The 15,038-nt window shown below is 47.3% G+C and overlaps 1 protein-coding gene and 1 non-coding gene across 7 annotated transcripts in view; both read left to right on the plus strand.

The window, feature by feature from the left end:
• The window catches only part of DENND2A (DENN domain containing 2A), a 104,037-nt gene extending 92,806 nt beyond the window's left edge, over positions 1 to 11,231 (plus strand). For all 6 annotated transcript variants that reach the window (XM_025434019.3, XM_025434015.3, XM_035699758.2 and 3 more), the window contains 4 exons: positions 5,630 to 5,747; positions 6,323 to 6,568; positions 8,256 to 8,342; positions 9,404 to 11,231. In XM_025434019.3, the coding sequence (XP_025289804.1) occupies positions 5,630 to 5,747; positions 6,323 to 6,568; positions 8,256 to 8,342; positions 9,404 to 9,435 (483 nt within the window). In that variant the 3' untranslated portion in view covers positions 9,436 to 11,231. The remainder of the gene's footprint in view (positions 1 to 5,629; positions 5,748 to 6,322; positions 6,569 to 8,255; positions 8,343 to 9,403) is intronic.
• LOC112651089 (U6 spliceosomal RNA) lies at positions 693 to 799 on the plus strand. Its single transcript, XR_003130599.1, has one exon. It is a non-coding gene; the product is annotated as a U6 spliceosomal RNA (small nuclear RNA).
• Positions 11,232 to 15,038: the final 3,807 nt, after the last annotated feature.

Below are 15,038 nucleotides of genomic sequence, written 5' to 3' on the forward strand. Positions count from 1 at the left end.
GCTGAAGGCAACGCTAAACCGCTGAGCCACCCGGGCATCCCAAGGATTTCCTTTTATTTATAACTGCCTAATAATTCTATTATATGTGTATATATGTGTATATGCATTCCATTGTGTGCATGTGTATGTATATATATATATCATGTGTGTATACATACACACACAATCATATTTTCTTTATTCATTCATCCACAAATGAACACTTAGGTTGTTTCCATGCCTTAGCCTTTGCAAATAGCGCTGTGATGAGTATAAGGGTGCAGATATGTCTTCAAGATAGTGATTTCAGGGCGCCTGGGTGGCTCAGTCAGTTAAGTGTCTGACTCTTGATTTCAGCTCAGGTCATGATCTCAGGGTGGTGAGATTGAGCTCTGTGTGGAGCCCGCTTATGATTCTCTCTCTCCCTCTCTCTCTGCCCCTCCCCTCCCGCACTTTCTCTAAAAAAAAAAAAAAAAAAAAAAAAACTAAAGAGGCACTGGGTGGCTCAGTGGTTGAGCATCTGCCTTTTAATAATTTTTTTAAAGATTTTATTTATTCATGAGAGAGAGAGAGAGGCAGAGACACAGGCAGAGGGAAAAGCAGGCTCTGTGCAGGGAGCCCAATGCCATACTTGATCCCTGGTCTCCAGGATCAGGCCCTCAGCCGAAGACAGGCGCTAAACCGCTGAGCCACTTTAAAAAATAATAAAAAAAGTGCTCGCTTCGGCAGCACATATACTAAAATTGGAACGATACAGAGAAGATTAGCATGGCCCCTGCACAAGGATGACACACAAATTCGTGAAGCGTTCCATATTTTAAATAAATAAATAAATAAATAAAATAAAAAATAATAAATAATAAAAAAATTTAAAAAAATTGATGATTTCATTTCCTTCAGATATATACCAAGAAGTGGGATTACTAAATCATATGGCAGTTCTATTTTTAATTTTTTGCGGAACCTCCATACTGTTTTCCATAGCCGCTGCACTAATTCACATTCCTCCCAACAGTGCACAAGTGTACATCTATTTCTGATGGTTTCTTTCACTGTTCAGAAGCTTTTTTTTTTGTATCGGAGTTTGATTTGCCAACATATAGCATATCACCCAGTGCTCATCCTGTCAAGTGCCCCACTCAGTGCCCATCACCCAGTCACCCCAACCCCCCACCCACCTCCCTTTCCACCACCCCTTGCTCGTTTCCCAGAGTTAGGTTCACCCTCACTGATATTTTCACTCCTTTCTCTCTCCCCACCCCTTTTAAAAAATATTTTATTTATTTATTCATGAGAGACAGAGAGAGAGGCAGACACACAGGCAAAGGGAAAAGCAGGCTCCATGCAGGGAGCCCAATGCAGGACTCAATGCCAGGTCTCCAGGATCACACCCTGGGCCGAAGGCGGGCACTAAACCGCTGAGCCACCCAGGGATCCCCCTCTCCTTTCCCCTTTAATCTCTTTCACTATTTTTTATATTCCTCAAATGAATGAGACCATGTAATGTTTGTCTTTCTCCAACTGACTTATTTCACTCAGCATAATACCCTCCAGTTACATCCACGTTGAAGCAAATGGTGGGTATTCGTCCTTTCTGATGGCTGAGTAATATTCCATAGTATACAGAGACCACATCTTCTTCATCCATTCATCCTTTGATGGACACCGGGGCTCCTTCCACAGTTTGGCTATTGTGGACATTGCTGCTATAAACATTGGGGTGCGGGTGTCCTGCCGTTTCACTGCTGCATCTGTATCTTTGGGGTAAATCCCCAGCAGTGCAATTGCTGGGTCGTAGGGCAGGTCTATTTTTAACTCTTTGAGGAACCTCCACACAGTTTTCCAGAGTGGCTGCACCAGTTCACATTCCCACCAACAGTGCAAGAGGGTTGCCCTTTCTCCACATCCTCTCCAACATTTGTGGTTTCCTGCCTTGTTAATTTTCCCCATTCTCACTGGTGTGAGGTGGTATCTCATTGTGGTTTTGCGTTGTGTTTCCCTGATGGCCAGTGATGCGGAGCATTTCATCATGTGCTTGTTGGCCATGTGTATGTCTTCCTCTGTGAGATTTCTGCTCATGTCTTTTGCCCATTTCACGATTGGATTGTTTCTTTACTGTTGAGTTTAATAAGTTCTTTATAGATCTTGGATACTAGCCCTTTATCTGATATGTCATTTGCAAATATCTTCTCCCATTCTGGAGGTTGTCTTTTAGTTTTGTTGACTGTTTCTTTTGCTGTGCAGGAGCTTTTTATCTTTTTTTTTTTTTTTAAGATTTTATTTATTTATTCATGAGAGAGAGAGAGAAAGAGAGAGGCAGAGACACAGGCAGAGGGAGAAGCAGGCTCCATGCAGGGAGCCTGATGTGGGACTGGATCCCAGGACTCCAGGATCATGCCCCAGGCCGAAGGCAAGCACTAAACCGCTGAGCCACCCAGGGATCCCCAGGAGCCTTTTATCTTGATGAAGTCCCAATAGTTCATTTTTGCTTTTGTTTCCGTTGCCTTCATAGATGTATCTTGCAAGAAGTTGCTATGGCCAAATTCAAAAAGGGTGTTGCCTGTGTTCTCCTCTAGGATTTTAATGGATTCTTGTCTCACATTGAGGTCTTTCATACGTTTTGAGTTTATCTTTGTGTCTGGTGTAAGAGAATGGTCTAGTTTCGTTCTTCTGCATGTGACTGTCCAATTTTCCCAGCACCATTTATTGAAGAGACTGTCCTTTTTCCAGTGGATAGTCTTTCCTGCTTTGCCGGGTATTAGTTGATCATAGAATTGAGGGTCCATTTCTGGGTTCTCTATTCTGTTCCATTGATCTATGTGTCTGTTTTTGTGCCAGTACCACACTGTCTTGATGACCACAGCTTTGTAGTACAACTTGAAATCTGGCATTGTGATGCCCCCGGCTCTGGTTTTCTTTTTCAGTATTCCCCTGGCTATTCTAGGTCTTTTCTGATTCCACACAAATCTTTTTTTTTTTTTTAAGATTTTATTTATTTATTCATGATAGTCACACAGAGAGAGAAAGAGAGAGAGAGAGACAGAGACACAGGCAGAGGGAGAAGCAAGCTCCATGCAGGGAGCCCGACGTGGGATTCGATCCCAGGTCTCCAGGATCATGCCCTGGGCCAAAGGCAGGCGCCAAACCGCTGCACCACCCAGGGACCCCTGATTCCACACAAATCTTAAGATGATTTGTTCCAACTCTCTGAAGAAAGTCCATGGTATTTTTTTTTAAGATTTTATTTTATTTAATCATGAGAGATACAGAGCAGGAGAGAGAGAGGCAGAGGGAGAAGCAGGCTCCATGCAGGGAGCCCGATGTGGGACTCGATCCCGGATCTCCAGGTTCACGCCCTGGGCTGCAGGCGGCGCTAAACTGCTGCGCGCCACCCAGGCTGCCAGAGTCCATGGTATTTTGATAGGGATTGCATTGTATGTGCAAATTGCCCTGGGTAGCATTGACATTTTCACAATATTAATTCTTCCAGTCCATGAGCATGGAATTTTTTTCCATCTCTTTGTGTCTTCCTCAATTTCTTTCAGAAGTGTTCTGTAGTTTTTAGGGTATAGATCCTTTACCTCTTTGGTTAGGTTTATTCCTAGTATCTTATGCTTTTGGGTGCAATTGTAAATGGGATTGATTCCTTAATTTCTCTTTCTTTAGTCTCATTGTTAGTGTATAGAAATGCCACTGATTTGTGTGCACTGATTTTGTATCCTGTGCAGAAGCTTTTTAGCATGATGTAGTCCTTGTTTGTTTTTGCTTTTGTTACTTGTAACTTTTGGTGTCATATCCAAAAAGCATTGCCAAGACCAATGTCAAGGAGTTTTTTCCCTGTTTATTTCTAGTAGTTTTACAGTTTCAGGTCTTATCTTTATTTATTTATTTTTTTTAATATTTGAGAGAGAGAGATGCCTGGGTGGTTCAGGGGTTGAGCATCTGCCTTCAGCTTGGGGCGTGATCCCAGGATCCGGAATCGTGTCCCACATTGGGCTCCTTGCGTGGAACCTGCTTCTTCGTCTGCCTGTGTCTCTGCCTCTCTCTCTCTCTCTCTCTCTCTCTCTGCCTGTCATGAATGGGAAAATACAAATCTTAAAAAAAGAGAGAGAATGAGAGAGCAAGAGCGCACATGAGGGGGTTTTGGAGAGCAGAGGCAGAAGCAGACTCCCTACTGAGCACGGAGCCTGACTCCAGGCTCCATCCCAGGACCATGAAATCATGACCTGAACTGAAGGCAGCCATTTAAGACTGAGCCACCCAGGCCCCCTCAGGTCTTATCTTTAACTCTTTAATCTGTTTCACGTGTAAGTTTGTGAATGGTATGAGATAGGGATCCAATTTCATGCCTCTGCATGAATTTCCTGGGGCCATTTGTTGAAAAGGCCATCATTACCCCCACTAAATTCTTAGCCCCCTTGTCAAATATTAGTTGACCGTGTATGCATGGGTTGATTTCTGGGCTCTTGACTGTTTCGTTGATCTATGTGTCTGTTTTCATGTCAGTCCCATACTGTTTCTTGTTTGTTTGTTTGTTTTTTAAGATTTATTTATTCGTGAGAGAGAGAAGCAGAGACGCAGGCAGAGGGAGAAGCAGGCTCCCTGCGGGGAGTCCAATGTGGGGCTCAATCCCCGGGACTCCAGGATCACACCCTGGGCCAAAGGCAGGTGCTTAACTGCTGGGCCACCCAAGAGTCCCAAATAAAAATCTTTAAAAAAAAAAAAAAAAGCCATTGCAATTTTGGTAGGGATTGCACTGAATCTATAGATAGATAGCTGTTGATTTTTCCAATTCTTTTTTTTTTTTTTTAAGATATTATTTATTTATTCATGAGAGACCGGGAGAGAGAGGCACAGACACAGGCAGAGAGAGAGAGAAGCAGGCTCCATTCCATGCAGGGAGCCTGATGTGGCTCAATTCCAAGTCTCCGGGACCACACCTTGGACTGAAGGCGGCGCTAAACCGCTGAGCCACCCGGGCTGCCCTGATTTTTCCAATTCGTGAACACAGAATATCTTTCCATTTATTTATATATTTTTCAAATTCTTTCATCACTGTCTTCTATATAACATTTAATCCTTACAATGAAGTAAATATTGATTAGTACCTGATTTTACAGGTGAGGAAACTGAGGCTCACATTGCTTGTAAAAAAATGAAATCAAGAGGGACGCCTCGCTGGCTCAGTGGAAAGAGCACGCGACTCAGTCTCAGGGTTGTGAGTGTGAGCCTCACGTAGGATGTAGAGATTACTTAAATAAATAAAACCTTTTTAAAATGTGGGATCATGGAGGTGCCTGGGTGACTCAGTGGTTGAGCATCTGCCTTTAGCTCAGGTCAGGTCGTGATTCTGGAGTTCCAGGATTGAGTCCCGCATCAGGCTCCCAACAAGGAGTCTGCCTCTCTCTCTCTGTCTGTCATGAATAAATAAATAAAATCTTTAAAAAATAAAATGTGGAAAAATAAAAAATAAAATGTGGGATCAAGACTCAAACCTCAGATCTCTATCTCTAAATCATGTTTCTTCCACTAAAACAGAAACTGCCAGGATTGCCCTGCAGCATATCCAGTGTGACCTGCTGGCCAGGATGCCACTCTCATCCCCAGAAGCACTGGGGCACTGGCCCACCTGCTTTTTTCTGCTTTACAGATGGATGATGAGGATTCCATTCTCCCCAGGAAGCTTCAGGTAGCCCTGGAACACATTCTGGAGCAGAGGAATGACCTGGCTAGTGACCAGGATGAAGGACCCCTGGACTGCAAGCGTGGTAAGTGGTCAGCCGCCTACCAGACTGCATAACACTCTTCCGTCTTTAGAGTTGGGCAGCAAATGGGCAGGTGACTAGTCCTTCCACGTGGCATGGAGTTAAGCAGGAAAACTGTCGCAGAGAGGCGTGCAAGGAGAGAAACTGGGTGTGTGAGCCCTTTGTCTGGGTCTTATGCTAACAATTAATTGTGAGAAAGAGGGATGCCTGGGTGGCTCATTGGTTAAGCGTCTGCCTTCGGCTCAGGGTGTGATCCTTGGGTCCTGGGATCGAATTCTGCATCAGGCTCCCTGCAGGGAGCCTCCCTCTGCCTACATCTCTGCCTCTCTCTGCGTGTCTCTCATGAATAAATAAATAAAATCTTAGAAAAAAAAGAATTGTGAGAGTTTCCCACCTCCCCCATTTTGGCCCTAAAATGCTCAAATAAAGTGGGGAGAAGAGATGGTTTCATTACTCTGGGTAACCTTTGTCACGGAAGATTATGACTCGCTTTAGTAGTTACTTGTGCCTGTGGGCTATCTGTGCTCTGCCCCTGCCCTCTGCCCTCACCAGTGCTGACCCGTCCTTACTCTGCTCAGGCCCGGAGTCCAGTCCCTTGAATGAGGTGGTGTCCGAGGCCTTTGTCCGCTTCTTTGTGGAGATCGTGGGCCACTACTCCTTGTTCCTGACAGCGGGCGAGCGCGAGGAGAGGACCCTGCAGAGAGAGGCCTTCCGCAAAGCTGTCTCCTCCAAGAGCCTCCGCCGCTTCCTGGAGGTTTTCATGGAGACCCAGACCTTTCGGGGCTTCATCCAGGAGCGAGAGCTACGCCAGCAGGATGCCAAAGGTTAGGGGGTACCTTCTATGTGGGGGCCCTAGGCAGCTAGAGATACCAGGCCCCAAGAGGCAGAGGAGCAGGAAGGAAGGTCATGGGTCCAGGGCGCAGGTGGAAGCAGCAGCCCGGCCCCCTTCAGAGAAGGTTCCTTCTTGCCCCCTTGGAGCTGGTCACACTGCCCCAGTGTCTTGCCTGTCTTCTCTGGCCATCTCTTTCCCTTCTCACAACCTCTCCCAGAACCACATTCCAGCTTCTGGTGGCAGGTTCTCCTTTTGTTCCATCTTTCTTTTTTTTTTTTTTTTTTTTGTTCCATCTTTCCAACTTGATACAACTCTGGAGAACATGCTTTCCTATCTCTCGCCGGCCCCTCATCTTCTCCTCAGGCCTTTCCTCCCTTCTTCCCATCTTTCCTCCCGGTTTCCCCGGAATGTGGCCCTAGGCAGGAGCCGGCTAGAATGGAACGGGGAGAGAGAGGATGGCTGTGCCCCTTACTCTGTGTCACTGCCTCCTCACACTCAGCCGGACTGGCCACACCAGAGGTAGGACAGCAGAGACTCTCCCAACTTGGGGAGCTTGTGGCTCATCTCACCAGGGAACCTGCCCGGTCCCCTCCTGCACTCTTCTCTCCTTACCTTTCCTGTCCCCTTTGGCTGGGTTCCATCACACTTCCAGGGCTGGAGGAGGGGAAATATGTGAAGGAGGATCAAATTACTCCCCTCTCTTTCTTGCATCATCTTAAGTCCTTTTGGGAATCGAAAAGCTAGAAATGTTGGTAAAGTCTAGCACTGATGGGAATTAGACCTGGGTGGGGTAGATGCTTACCACAGTGTGGGGAGAAGCCAGCGCGGTGGGCAGGGAGAGCAGAGAGGGTCTCAGGAGAGCCTCTGGCCCCAGGCCTTGGTGTGGGTCCTCCGGTGCTGTGATGGCAAAGGCTGGGGGAAGGAACCGAAGCCTTACATTCCTGGAGCTCTTTGCAAAGTAAAAGCAGAGGCTGGCCACACTCCAGCTATTCTGAGGAGTGGTATCTGAAGAGACAAACGGAAATTGATTAGAGCCTGGCTCACACAGCTGACGGCAGGATTCCTTGAAATCGAAGCTCTGCTCTGCTTACGAGAACATCTGCTTCCAGATCACTATCTGATGGAAAGGTTGAGATACAAAAGCTTAAAAGTAGCATGGAAGGCATCCCCTGTCAGGGAAGATGAGGGAGAAAGGAAGACAGTAGCTGAGGCTCACACCCTGGTAGCAGCTGAAGGCACCTCTGAGGTGCCTGTCTGGCCTTCCTGAGCTGACAGATAGCAGACGGATTCCCAGGAAGCTCAACCACCTGGCCAGTGTTCCTCTTAGGGGAGACTGAGGAAAAGGGAGACTACAGGAGTCCTGAAAGCCAGGGCCGTCTGGTTCATCTGTGAAACTGCGTGCCTGGCACAGTATAGACACTTGGAAGGTGTTTGTTGAATAAAAATAGGATTTCATGTACGAGCTAGCTTTACAGTCTTCCAAAGACAGTTATTGCACAAGGCTGGGCAATTATAAGGGCAATAAAAACCCTCATAAACCTTCTGATTCGGAGCATGTTTATAGGAGCAGCTCGTCTCAGAAGCAAGGTTTCTTTTTTTATGGCAGTAGGGAAATTAATATGTTTAGCAGAGAGGGAGAGAGAAGGAACTAAAATGGCTGGGATTTCTCTTGCCAACAGGTCTGTTTGAGGTCCGAGCCCAAGAATACTTGGAAACACTCCCCAGTGGAGAACACAGTGGTGTCAATAAGTTCCTGAAGGGACTTGGTAAGACCCTGCAGTCTCGTTCCCCGTCACCAGCCTCTGGTCCACAGAGTCCCGGTGGCTTCCCTCCACCTGGGCGGGTGCTCAGTAATGCAGAGCTGGCTGTGACTGTGGCATCGCCATTTTAACATCCTGTCTACTCCGGCCCCAAAGGGTAGACAAGGGACACAGAGGACCCCTCCCTGCTTCACTGGCCCCTGGGCCCTCCCGCTATCTTCCTTCACTCTTCTCTCCCACACTCTTAAATCTGCTGGGGACTTGAGCTTAAGCCTGAGGGGAACCAAAGGGGGTATCTGGCAGGGAAGACCTGGACCAGCCTCCAAATAGCCTTAAAAGTGGGAATGTAAGAATTATAAGGGCTTTGGCTCAGTCAGTGGAATGTGCAACCTTGATCTCAGGGATTGTGAGTTCAAGCCCCACATTAGGTGTAGAGATTACTATAAAAAATAAAATTTAAAAAAATCAAAGGAATTACTAAGGACTTTGGTTTAATTGAGGATGATAAGGAACACAGGAGGAGCTGTCAGTGGGCCGTATTCGTGCCTTGCATGGGACAGATGGTTTCCTGGAGAAGGCCTTCCTACCTTCCCGTGCTGCTGGGGGTTTCTCCTCATGTGGCTCCTCAAGGACACGTTACATTCATTGCTTCCTGTGTCACCTTCCTGGAGCAAATGCTCCTCTACAGCTCTGACGTTCTTCCTTTCAAACCTCCCCACATGGGACACCTGGGTGGCTCAGTGGTTGAGCATCTGTCTTTGGCTCAGGTTGTGATCCTGGGGTCCTGGGATTGAGTCCTGCATCAGGCTCCATGCGAGGAATCTTGTTTCTGTCTCTATGTCTGTGCATCTCTCTCTGTATGTTTCTCATGAATAAATAAATTTGAAAAAAATGAACAAACCTCCTCACATCTGAGGAAGATCCCTTTGTGCTGGGGAGGTACATGAGGCAAGGCTCCAGAGGTGGCATGAGAGGCCACAGTCATTCTCCCCACATACGTCCTGGAAAGGGTAGGGTTTAACTTTTGTCTGCCTAGTGAAATGTTCTCTTTCTCTCTTTTTTTTTAGGCAATAAGATGAAGTTTCTCCACAAGAAATAACCTTCAGCTCAGCCTAAAGGAAAAGCTTCCTCCAAGTTGCAACCATATTTTTAAAAAAACAGTCCTAGTGGCCTTTCTGAAATGCTGGATCCTGGTTGTCGCCAGTGGGGCTACAGACTAGGATGGCTTCTGACTGTCACCAGGCCTCCCCAGGACTGAGGGCCCAAGAGCTGCCCAGCGGGGGCAGCTTCTTCAGAACAGCACTGGAAAGAGAACCCGAAACCAGGCAGGTCACCAACATTCAAATGGATTGTTTGGGTTGTCGGGTTTGGGATTTTTTTAAATATTTTTAATCTTAGGTATTAAAAGAAAGAAAAGTGTTTGGGTTTTCTTTTTATTATGCCAGGGCTAAGAAAACTGTCTCCTGCCCTATACCATTGTGCCCTGGTTCATCCTGCCTGGCAGCTGGGCTCTGAAGCCAAGAGGAGAGGAGGAGGGTGGGAGCAGTGACCAAGGACCCAGAAACAAGGCACTCCTGCGGGTAGAGCTGGGGACAAACGCAGGTGTTTAGGGGAGGAGGACTGTGGCGGTCCTGCAGCACTTGTGCTCATGGGTATCAGGGCGCAAGTCCTCCGAGGGAAAGCATTGGCCTGTGTGTGCAGTGCCCTTACATCGGTCTGAAGGAAGAAGGGGAACACGAGAGGCCTTGGGCTTCCTGGGAAGAGCTCCACTTCGAGGCCCAGCCAGTGATGCCACCTGGTGGCCGAGGCCATTTTTCGTGCTACCCACTCTTATCCCGGATGGACCTGACACTTCCCGGTGGCCTTTTTTCTCTTGGAAGCCATAGATCCACCCATTGCCGGAGCAGTCTGTGACTTTTAGGAGGAACACACAAAAAAGAGATCTCCTCATAAGATCTGTTAATAAAATATGCTTGGGGTCCTTAAAATATGTAAGCCGCAGCCTTGACCCTATTCCCATTAATATTGTATGGACAGTTCCCCATCTCATTGTAGGGACCCAGACTAGCATAAATGAAATGGTACATGTGCAGAATGAATGGAGAGGCTTGCGGTGTTGATGTTTACCAGGGGGTTGCCTTCATCAGACTGTGCCAGCTAGGTGGCTTGCCTCCCTGGGACCAGAAGCAATGAGGTAGGGGAAAAGGCTGCACCCCAAGTCCGGTCCTGCAAGGGTCGCAGCAAAGATGCAGGAAGAGAAGGTGGGCAGCACTGCGGCCAACCCTGCTGCTTGCACATCGCACCAGCGGATCCCCTCTGGATGACACCTGCTGTCCCCACAAAAAGGTCCCCACAAAAGGGATGTGCTCTGACCTGGGCAATGGCCCAAGGGCCTGTGCCACTTGGCAGAGATTCTCTCCTTTAGGGAGTTGGGAGCAAGGGGTCTTCTAAGTGGGGAGGAAAAAAGAACAGGAGGAAAATGATGGCACAGTTGATCTCTCTACAGTAGAGGGTCTTACCTGGGGTCCCGGATGACCCTCTCCCCCTTGCAAGTTACAGCTAAGACTTGGTGCATCCATTTGTTTCTGAGGAGAGAGGATCCGTAGTTTATATCAGAGTCTCAAAGGGGTCCAAGGCCCCCAAAATGGTTGGAACCAGGCTGTGCACCACAGTTAGCCTGGGTAGGTATGTGTGGTGAGACTGGGGTGGGGGAATCTGAGTGTTAGAGGCTCAGGAATTCGTACCTGACAAGCTCCTCAGATTAGTTAATTTTATGATACCAGTATTCTGTCCAGAGATGATCACTTTTAATATTTTGGAATATACCTTCTTTTCTAACTTATTTCATATTGTTTACTTAACACCTCCAAGTAAATAAATACAATTTTGTCAACATTTCTAATGACTCTGTAACACTCTATTTTATAGACGTATTAGAAGTTATTTTTACCAATCCTCTACTCTTATGTATGCAGGCTGTTTCCAGGTTTGTTTTGTTTTGTTTTTAAAGATTTTATTTATTTATTCACAAGAGACACAGAGAGAGGCAGAGGCATAAGCAGAGGGAGAAGCAGGCTCCCTGCAAGGAGCCTGATGCGGAACTTGATCCCAGGACTCCAGGATCACGTCCTGGGCCAAAGGCAGATGCTCAACCACTGAGCCACCGAGGCACCCTATTTCCAGTTTTTAATACCATAAAGAGCATTGAGAAAAGCAACTTTGGGGATGCCTGGGTGGCTCAGGGGTTGAGCATCTGCCTTTGACTCGGGGCATGATCCAGGGATCTGGGATCGAGTCTTGCATCGGGCTCCCTGCATGGAGCCTGCTCCTCCTCTGCCTATGTCTCTGCCTCTCTCTGTGTGTCTCTCATAAATAAATAAATAAATAAAATGTTTAAAAAATAAGTAAATAAAATATAAATTAAAAAATAGAAAAGCAACTTTGTTTAAGCATCTTAGTACATTGCCTTATCTACATTTTTTGCCTAAAGTGAAATAGACATACAGAAAAGTGCCCAGATCATGAGTATACAACGTAACAGACTTTTGCAAATGATCATACCCGTGTAAGCAGCACTCAGGTCAAGAAGAGACTGTTATCGGACCCTGGAGAGCCCACCTACCCATCTTTACAGTATTCCAGTATTCCTCCCATCCTGCTCTGCTTACATTTAAACTAAATCAACTGAAAAGTTGTGAACAACTTGCAAAGTGGTAGTTAGGCTAGGGAGTGTCAAAAGCAAGAGAAACAGAGTTGTAATCCCAGCTCACAGTTTAGGACAGATTCTGGATGGATAGCAGGGTTTGGGTTCAGAAACAAAGTGCGGCTGTAAGGCCCAGTGGGCTAGACCAGATCCCTGCCCCCAGCCTTCGTGTCTCACCACACACAGAGCATCTGTCCAAAAATGCAGTCGTCTAATGCCAATAAGAAGCACACATCTTCCATAAGAATGTGTATGTGTTTAGAAGCACTCCATTATTGGGTTTCAGTTCCAGAGAATCACATGACCTGCGCCCCCCTCCCCCCCCCATGCCATGCTGGAGAATCCTGCTGCCTCCTGATCCTGGGGACTTAACTTCTTACCTGCCCAGTCTCTTTCCTCCCCTTTTTCTAATATCAGGGTGAAATTCACAGAACATACAATCAATTTTTTTTTTAAAGATGCTACTTATTTCTTCATGAGAGACACAGAGAGGCCAAGACATAGGCAGCAGGAGAAGCAAGGCTCCCTGCAAGGAGCCCGATTCAGGACTCGATCTCAGATCCCTGGATCATGCCCTGAGCCAAAGGTGGATGCTCAACCGCTGAGCCACCCAGGTATCCCACAATCAATCATTTTAAGTGAACAGCTCAGTGGCATTTAGTACACTCGCAATGTCAGCAACAACCAGTAAACATCTTCATCACCCCAGAAGGAAACCCTGTCCCCATCAAGCAGTTACTCCCAAACCCCTCCTCCCCCCAGCCCCTGGCAGCCACCAGGCTTCTTGCCATCTCTAGGGATTTAGCTATTCTGGTATTGTACATAAGTGGGATCACAGTATGTGACCTTTCATGTCTGGTTGCTTTCACTTAGTATAATGTTCTCGAGGTACATCCACACTGTAGGACAAAGCAGTACTTCATTTCTGTTTATGGCTGAATGATATACAGGGTATGGATAGACCACATTTTGTTCATTCATTCTTCCATCAATGGACACTCAGTTTATTGCTACCTTTTTACTGTTGTGAACAGTACTGCTGCAAACGTGTCCACATGTTTTTATTTTCATACCTGTTTCAGTTTCTTTGAGTAGATATATCTAGGAGTGGCATTGCTGGGTCATATAGGAATGTGTACATTTCAGTTTGGAGGGACCATCAAACTGCTCCACAATGGTTGCACCAGTTTTCATTCCCACCCACATGTATGAGGGCACCCCACCTTTCAATGCTCCCTTTCTCTGGACGGGTTCTAGCTTTCTCAGCTATATCCATCGCCTTCCAGCCACACCTGTCAGAGGACCCTGTGCCTTTCAGGGATGATTGGCACCTCCTGCATCAGATTCACCTGGGATACTGGATTGAAATGCAGATTCCTGGGATCCACCTTAACCTCTCTGGTTAGAGCCCTAGAACACTTCATAGTTCAGGAGCTCCCCAAATATCTTCAGACATTCACAAGGACTCTGTGTTAGGTGACTCACTTTCTCAGGTGACTGATCTCCCTTATAAGCAAATTCTCCCTTATGTTTCACTGACACAGAATCATCTTAGGGCCGAGTTTGGGCAATAAGACTTTTTTTTTTTTTTTTAAGATTTTATTTATTTATTTATGAGAGACACAGAGAGACAGAGAGAGAGGCAGAGACACAGGCAGAGGGAGAAGCAGGCTCCATGCAGGGAGCCTGATGTGGGACTCGATCCCGAGACTTCAGGATCAGGCTCTGAGCCAAAGGCAGGTGCCAAACCACTGAGCCACCCAGGGATCCCCGGGCAATAAGACTTTTGCATGTATGTCCTGAGTTCAGCATTACCTAAGAGCTCCTAAAATGCTCTGCGAAATAAAAAACAAATGAAATGGGTATAAGCTTGCAAGGAGCCACCCACACTCGTCTGAGATATCAAACCTGATTAATTTAGTTTTTGTTTTTGTTTTTTTTAACTTAGTTTTTTAAAAAGGTCCTGTTACTCAAGTTACCTTGCATAGGCTTAAAGCAAACCCAAGGCAGTACATACGAGGTCCCAAAAAATCCCAAGAAGAGATAGCTGTGAGGGTCAGCTCAGAGGAGGGCGAGGTGGGTGAGAGCAGGGGTGCTCAGACTTCACCGGGAGTTGACATGAGCTGCCTTCACAACCCAACTTGAGTGAAACAGGCAGAGCAAAGGGAGATTCCAGCCTGAGCAAAGGTTGGTAAGAAAAGCAAAAGACAGGTGAGAGGGGCCATTGGCCTGCTGGCACCTGTGAAGGCCAATTAACTTCACTCCCCGGCTTGTCCAGTGACCACACCCACACCCACCCAGATCTTGGGTGGGGTACAGCTGTCAACCTCTGACTCCTTTTTGGTTACAATCAACAGAGAGGCCTGGTGCCAGCTTCCCCGGCAATGGGCCAAAAAGCAAGCAGTCTCACCTTTGGTCAACCCTGGGCTCCTCAGTTGCCCCTCTTACTCACCTCTGCCTGCAACTATCACCCGCCCCACCCCAACCGTCATCCTGAGAGCACACAGTTAAGTCCTGCACCCAAACCTCACCACAGGTTGTTCCTCCTACAATAGACTTACTGCCCTTACCCCCATGGGCAGAATGTGGACTGAAGTGTCCTTCTGGCAGAGAACTCCACATTCCTGTGGACTCTCCCATCACTCTCTCCGGTGTGAAAGGGCTGATCCAGTGGGGCCCTGGGTGGCAGCTCTGGGTGGTCTGACCGGCAGACAAACCTAAGCAGGCTAGAGCCCCAGTACCTAGAGTTTCCCTTGGGTCCTAGGGCACAGGCAACCCTTCTGCCCATGGCGCCTTTACTTTATCCAGCCTGGGGAAAGCCCTGAGCAGGAGCTGGCACAGCAGCCTGCACCCGAGTGGGGCTCAGATGCTAAGGCGATTTGGGCTGAGGTGGGTCCCAGCAGTGTGGGCCCCACTGGCCTCATGTCCTTGGTTCCAGCCAGCCAGGTGGCCCCTCGAGCCTAGTATAGTCCCTTCGGAGTGAGGAGATGGTGCCCTGA

The sequence above is a fragment of the Canis lupus genome, chromosome 16 (assembly GCF_003254725.2).
Source record: "Canis lupus dingo isolate Sandy chromosome 16, ASM325472v2, whole genome shotgun sequence".
In the NCBI taxonomy this organism is placed as follows: domain Eukaryota; kingdom Metazoa; phylum Chordata; class Mammalia; order Carnivora; family Canidae; genus Canis; species Canis lupus.